The sequence below is a fragment of the Penaeus monodon genome, chromosome 12, assembly GCF_015228065.2.
Source record: "Penaeus monodon isolate SGIC_2016 chromosome 12, NSTDA_Pmon_1, whole genome shotgun sequence".
Lineage (NCBI taxonomy): Eukaryota > Metazoa > Arthropoda > Malacostraca > Decapoda > Penaeidae > Penaeus > Penaeus monodon.
The window spans coordinates 8,189,996-8,197,495 of record NC_051397.1 but is presented as its reverse complement, the minus strand read 5'-3'; the positions used below and the strand labels follow the sequence as shown (position 1 = coordinate 8,197,495).

At 43.6% G+C, this 7,500-nt stretch overlaps 1 protein-coding gene across 2 annotated transcripts in view; it reads left to right on the top strand.

The window, feature by feature from the left end:
- The window catches only part of LOC119579248, a 26,770-nt gene extending 20,273 nt beyond the window's left edge, over nucleotides 1–6,497 (top strand). The window contains exons 2-3 of one of the 2 annotated variants that reach the window (XM_037926990.1): nucleotides 5,057–5,183; nucleotides 6,000–6,497. In XM_037926990.1, coding sequence (XP_037782918.1) covers nucleotides 5,062–5,183; nucleotides 6,000–6,276 — 399 coding nt within the window. In that variant the 5' untranslated portion in view covers nucleotides 5,057–5,061 and the 3' untranslated portion in view covers nucleotides 6,277–6,497. The remainder of the gene's footprint in view (nucleotides 1–5,056; nucleotides 5,184–5,999) is intronic. The other variant, XM_037926989.1, reaches the window with a different exon arrangement.
- The last annotated feature ends 1,003 nt before the right edge of the window (nucleotides 6,498–7,500 follow it).

Genomic DNA, 7,500 nt, shown 5'->3' with positions numbered 1-7,500 from the left:
CCCCTCCCTCCCTCCTCTCCATCCCCCATCCCTCTCCCCCTCTCTCCTTTTCCTATCCCTTTCCCTCTCCCCCTCCCTCCCTCCTCTCCATCCCCTATCCCTCTCCCCCTCTCTCCTTCCCCTATCCCTCTCCCTCTCTCTCCTTCCCCTATCCCTCTCCCTCTCCCTCTCCCCCCTCGTCCCCCTCCTTCCATCCCCTATCCCTCTCCCCCCCTCCTTCCTCTCCTTCCCCTTTCCCTCTCCCCCACCCAACAAAACTCTCCCATCTTCAGCAAAATCAGGATCCTCATCCCTCCAGTATCTCTCCCGCCTCTTAATCACCAAACCATCGTGTTTTATAAAGAACACAGATATACTTTCCATATATATATATATATATATATATATATATATATATATATATATATATATATATATATATATATATATATATATACATATATATACGCACTCAGGTCGCTATAGATCACATGAGGGTAATTTACGCATCTCATTTCTTCTTCTGTCGTTCGTAAATATTAGCGTTAACATCGGCCATACGTCAACGCTGTACTGAGTTGCGTTGGAGAAGTTATTATGATTGATGTTGTCCGTTCTGTGTTTATTTGTTTGTTGAGGATTTTGTGGTTGTTGTTGTGTTATTACCACCACCACATCATCTTCATCTTAGTTTTTATCTTCATCTTCATCATTATCATTATCATCATCATCATCATCATCATCATCATCATCATCATCATCATCATCATCATCATCATCATCATCATCATCATCATCATCATCATCATCATCATCATCATCATCATCATCAATATTATCATCACCATCATCATCATCACCATCATTTTTTTCTAAAACTCCTTTCATCATAAATCACTCTCCTCGGCAAATTTCCCCATTTCCCCATTACCCATTTCTAAGTCGAATAGCCAAGAAACCTCGCCATAGAGAAAATAATAAGTAGAAGAAAAAACTAACCAACGTTTTCCTTACACACTAATATTTGCCTAATTCTTTGAAAGTAGTGTGCGGGCCCGTAAGCCGTAATTTGTTTACTGTCACATCAATGTGGCGTCAGCGTTGAGGATGTGGGCGGGTGCTTGGTCACTATTTTTTTTAGTTTTGCTGTTGTTGTTTTTATTATTATCTTTTTTACTATTTTTTCTGTTTTTTTTTTGTTTTTTTTCTTTTTTTTTCTTCTTCACTTTCTTTTTTTCTCTCTCTCTAGCTTGCTCTTGCAATCTTTCAAATTTCAACTCTCTCTCTCTTATTCTCTCTCTCTCTCTCTCTCTCTCTCTCTCTCTCTCTCTCTCTCTCTCTCTCTCTCTCTCTCCTCTCTCTCGCTCTCTCTCGCTCTCTCTCTCTCTCTCTCTCTCTCTCTCTCTCTCTCTCTCTCTCTCTCTCTCTCTCTCTCTCTCTCTCTCTCTCTCTGTCTCACATAGTTTAGACTTTCTTCCCCTTTCTCTCTTCCGGAAATATTTTTTTCCATCATTTGTAACAGTATACAATCATGCTTTTGGTAACGCGGGACCAATTTTTCAATGTAAATAACAGTAAGGTCGATCAAAGTCAAATTCACACTTTCGCGAGATGGTAGAAAGGGGGGGGGGTTGTAACGGTGGGGGGAGGGGGAGGGGGATAGGGGAGCGGTCACTTCAGCTATTATTCACCGGGTGGGCGGGGGGTGGGGGGGTAGAGAGAGGGAGGGTGGATGAATAGGTAAGGGTGTGTGGGTGTGTGTTTGCTTGTATGTGTGTTTTTGCGTGTGTGTGTGTGTGTATTTGTGTATGTTTTTTTTGTGTCTATGTGTGTGTGTGTTTGAGTTTGTGCGTTTGTGTGTGTGTGTTGTGTGTGTGCGTGCGTGTGTGTGTGTGTAACGGTGTTTAGTTTGTGAGGGCTTTTAATAGACAAGAATCCAGCTTGTTTACTGCGTTCGTCTTCGTCGCTATGGTACCCCTCCCCCTCCCCTTCCCCCCACCCTCGCTCCCTCACCCTATCCCCTTCCCTCCTCTCCCTCTCCCTTCCCCCCTTCCCCTCGCTCCCTCACCCTACCCCCTTCCCTCCTCCCACTCTCTCTCCCCACCCCCAACCTCCCCTTCCTACACCCCAACCCCCCTTCCCACACACCCCTAACCCCCTTTAGACCGCCGTTTCATTCCGCTTCATTCCCGTTTCATTCCCGTTTCGTTCCGCTCCGTTCGCATAAGATTTCGAACAGGTCATGTGTTTTCATTGGTCCCGGGGATTACCATGACAATAATCCTTTGTCCAGGTCGACCGTGAACAGAAATAAGGCGAAATCATGCCCGGATCTCGCTGAATAAAATACCGTTCGAGAGGGTTTGGGGGTGGGGGGGTTGTGTGGGGGTTGTGTGGCACGGGGCGGGGGGGGAGGGGGTTGTGTGGCACAGGGCGGGGCGGGGGGTTGTATGGCATGGGCCGGGTGGGGGGTTGTATGGCACGGGCCGGGTGGGGGGTTGTATGGCATGAGGCGGGGGAGAGGGTTGTATGGCACGGGGCTGGGGGGGGGGGGGAAAGGGGAAAGGGGGATGTGAGGGGGGAAGCGTGGCTTTGATTGGTTATTGACTGCCTCTTTTCTGCTTTTTTTAGCGGTGTTTATGAGAGAGAGAGAGAGAGAGAGAGAGAGAGAGAGAGAGAGAGAGAGAGAGGATAGAGAGAGAAGAGAGAGAAGGAGAGAGAGAGAGAGGGAGAGAGGAGAGAGAGAGAGAGAGAGAGAGGAGAGAGAGAGAGAGAGAGAGGGGGGAGGAGAGGAGAGAGAGAGATAGATAGGGGAGAGGAGAGAGAGAGACGAGAGAGGAGAGAGAGAGAGAGAGAGAGAGAGAGAGAGAGAGAGAGAGAGAGAGAGAGAGAGAGAGAGAGAGAGAGAGAGAGAGGAGAGGAAGAGAGAGAGGGAGGGGGAGAGAGAGAGAGAGAGAGAGAGAGAGAGAGAGAGAAGAGAGAGAGAGAGAGAGAGAGAGAGAGAAGAGAGAGGAGAGAGAGGAGAGAAGAGAGAGGAGAGGGAGAGAGAGAGGCGAGAAGAACGTGTTCAATTGGTTTTAGTGGTAGTGTATATTATGTTTTTTTTTTTTTTTTATTGGGAAGGGGGAGGAGGTAAGTGACGTTGATATGGATAGCCGGTTGAGATTCACTCGCTTTGGAGTTACTTGTGAGATGAGTAGGCTGTACTACTTGCAAGTTGTGTACTCGTAAGTCTAACAACAACATAATATATAAAAGTGTTGTTTTGGTTTTGTATGTTGGTAGTGTTGTTGTGTGTGGGGTGTGGTGTATGTAGTGTGTGTGTTGTGATGTGTGGTTTGGATGTTGTTGTGCAGATGTGTAGATGGTGTGTAGTGTAGATTGAGTGTGGTATCGTAGAGTGTACACACTGTGACTTTGTAGTTGTGTTTTGGTGTGTGTGTGTGCGTGTGTGTGTGTGTGTGTGTGTGTGTGTGTGTGTGTGTGTGTGTGTTGTATGTGTTTGTATATGTGTGTGTGTGTGTATGTGTGTTGTATATATATATATATATATATATATATATATATATATATATATATATATATTCATTCATTTACTTATATATGATATTCATATTGATATTGTGTCTGTATTTTAATGAAGATACATATGTATTCTTATTTGTATTTACATCCAGGACAGGTACGTAGATGTTTGGAGCTGAATTGGCATAGGTCATAAAAGCAATTGCTAAAGGTAATTTGCGTGTCTTTGTATTCACCGAATTGAAAGCAATTACAGGGCACATTCCGTAGAGTAATACTGTTAGATTATAACGACTCGAGAATTATGCTGTCCGTGCAGATAATCGTTCATTTACAGTCAATTGAATTAAATTCTTTGTTGTTTTTATTGTTCACTTCTCTGCCTTCATCTATTTTTTTTTTATAATTTTTCGTTATTCATCCTGTTTTTCGTTGTGAATAATTCTTTTTTTTTTTCTCTCTCTCTCTCTCTTTCTTCTTCAGTGGAAATTCATGAGTTGTGAAGATTTTTTTTATAGCGAGGATCCCTTGGGCTTTTAATTGTGGCAACACTTCATTTGCTTACGTTTAAGAATTATTCATTAGATAATAATCGATTCCTTCTCATAATTATGAGTTTAAGGACTACAAACAAATACTCTTTGAATAACTTGATGATGATGGTGAGGATAATGGGTGATGAGGATGATGGTGATGATAATGATGATGATGATAATGATGGCAATGAAGTTAACGACACTAATAGCAACGGCAATAACAGAAATGATGCTACCACTAATCATAAAATTAATAACATGAATGATAATACTAACATAGTAATTAAAAATGATTAATATTTTAGTTTGACTCCATTTGTTACAATGGATATTCTTGGTGTGACATCCTCTCTGTTTCATTTTGCTTCTAAATGACCCCCTGTGTGCAAGGAATGGCCGGGGTTACCATCCGCTGGCGGCGAGGGATTTGAACGCAGGTCGGCAAGAAACGAGATCGCTACCACTGTACCACACAGCACACTTTTTTTTATGGTGTCCTGTCAGATTCTGTCATTGGCTGTCACTTCATGATACAATGTTTTGTTTTCTACCAGTTGTGGTTTCTACTCAATTGTACTTTCATGTTGTGATGCTCTTGGAGTGAGTACATGGTAGGGTCCCCGGTTCCTTTCCACGGAGAGTGCCGGTGTTACCTTTTTTAGGTAATAATTCTCTCTACTTATCCGGGCTTGGGACCAGCACTGACTTGGGCTGGCTTGGCCACCCAGTGGCTAGGTAGGCAATCGAGGTGAAGTTCATTGCCCAAGGGAACAACGCGCCGACCGTTGACTCGAACCCTCGAACTCAGATTGGCGTCGTGACAGTCTTGAGTCCGATGCTCTAACCACTCGTCCACCGCGGCCTCTACACAACACACTAGTTCCAGATAACACCACTACCAGTAGACGTAACACCCACTGTCACTACACATCTTTCTAATTAATTCATGATCAATGTCCTAATTAATTCATAACTAATTTCCCAAATTCATCTTCCCTTTCTCCCATTCCTAACAGTGACCATGGTCTGGGCACTGAACGGCGGGCGTGCTGAGCTGCCCTGCGCACCTGACACCAAGGTAGCCAAGGATAGCCCGCAGATAGTCCTATGGTATCGGGCTAGTAACACAACACCAGTCTATAGGTGAGTGAGTGGTAATGTTATGTTAATGTCGATCAGTTGTTAGGGAATAAATTATATGTGTATGTAAGGTTGTGATTTGACAAGTGGAGGGTGAGAGGGAGATGTAGAGGGATAGGGGGAGGGGGAGAAAAAAGGGGTGTACGGAGGGAAAAAGGCAGAGAGAGAGAGAGAGAGAGAAAGAGAGAGAGAGAGAGAGAGAGAGAGAGAGAGAGAGAGAGAGAGAGAGAGAGAGGGAGAGAGAGAGAGAGAGAGAGAGAGGCAGAGAGAGAGAGAGAGAGAGAGAGAGAGAGAGAGAGAAAGAGAAAGAGAGAGAGGAGAGAGAGAGAGAGAGAGAGAGGAGAGAGAGAGAGAGAGAGAGAGAGAGGAGAAGAGAGAGAGAGAGAGAGAGAGAGAGAGAGAGAAACAATGAAACAGGAGTATGGAAGTAAGTCAATGTGTGTGTGTGTGTGTGTGTGTTTGTATACGTGTGTGAGAATATGCATCCGAGCCTGCATGTGTTTGGATGTAAGTATGCAAATAGAGATGGAGAGAGAGAGAGAGGAGAGAGAGAGAGAGAGAGAGAGAGAGAGAGAGAGAGAGAGAGAGAGAGAGAGAGAGAGAGAGAGAGAGAGATGAGGAGAGAGAGAGAGAGAGAGTAGAGGAGAGAGAGAAGAGAGAGAGAGAGAGAGAGAAAGAGAGAGAGAGAGAGAGAGAAGAGAAAGCAGACAAACATGCAGGTATCGACCATAGGTGATTTAAAGTGGTCCATATCTTTCCACCCGACGTCTAAGAAACTTAACCCCCCCCTCTCTCATCCCCCCCTCTTCCCCCACTCAGCTACGACGCCCGCTCGGGAGAATTCGAGAACGGGGAGCGATGGACCGACGGAGATTCCCTCGGGAAACGAGCGTACTTCTCCGTACTCACCGAGCCGCCCGTGCTGGTGCTCGACCCCGCTCACGCCAGGGACGAGGGCGTCTACAAGTGCAGGGTGGACTATCGGTACTCGTCATCCACGTACAGAATAGTCAACCTCACTATTGTCGGTGAGTCTGGAATGGAGGTTATGTATTTCGGATCTTGTAACCTGTATCCTGTATCGTGTATCTTCTAGCTTGTATGGTGCGACCAGCATCTCGTAAACTGTATCCTGTAATCCTGTAATCTAGATTTTCTGAATCTTGTATCCAGTAGGAATTCATTTGATTTATGTGTTTTAATAGAATGCGAAGGTGAGTGTTGCGGTTAATAGCAGAGGAATATCCAGAAGTATGTGGGTCGTATGTTTATGAGAATTTCCGTGTGTTTTATCTAGAGAAAGGGTGAGGGGCGATAACGAGAAGAAAGACGGGGTGGGGGGAGAGGAAGGGAAAAGACGAGAGCAAAAGGAAAAAGAGGAAGGAAGGGGAAGGGGGAAAGGGAAAGATTGAGAGAAAGATTGATGAAAAGGAAGAGGGGAGAAAAGGAGTTAGTTTGAAAGGTAGAAGAAATCCCTCTCTCCTCCAAGAAAAAGGAAGAAAATGGTGAAGATCGTTGGAGAGAAGCGTGAGTGATTGAGAAATAGAAAGACAGAAAGATAATAAAAGTTAAAAGAAGTGTAGAGATGAAAACTTACAAAGAGGAGAAGACAATAAAAAATGTAGAGATGAATAATCAATTCGATATGAAAGAACAATAGATGAAAATGGAAATAAGCAGATAACCAAATAGAAAGGATAAAGAATAGAATAGACGAAAGGGAAGATATAAAAAAAAAGAGAGAAAAGAAAAATAGAGACAAAGCAAAATTAAATCACGGGGCCAGAATGGAAGCCGTACATTCTGTACAAATCGAACAGATTTAAAGAAATAATCACTTTGAAAAAATTTACTGTAAACTTTTTTTCTCTACTCAAATAAGCTTATCCTCAAACATTTACCTTCGGGTTAAACTTGATTCTTTTGTTAGATTTTACTCAAACTTTTTTTTTTCTTTTTTTTTTTAAAGAATAATTCCTATTCATATTATAAACTGATTTTAACTACGGAATCATTCTTACGGAATTACACCTTTAGTTTTCAACGTGACCGAATAATTTAGAAATATTATCTTATATCGAGTGATATATTGTGTAACGCCAATGGATTCTTTATGATTATCATCATCATCATTTAACGGTAGGTTCATGTCTGAGCCGCCGTGGTCACAGCATGATACTCAGTTGCAGTTTTCACGTTGTGTTGCTCTTGGAGTGAGTACGTGGTAGGGTCCCCAGTTCCTTTCCACGGAGAGTGCCGGTGTTACCTTTTTAGGTAACATTCTCTCTTATTTTATCCGGGCTTGGGACCAGCACTGACT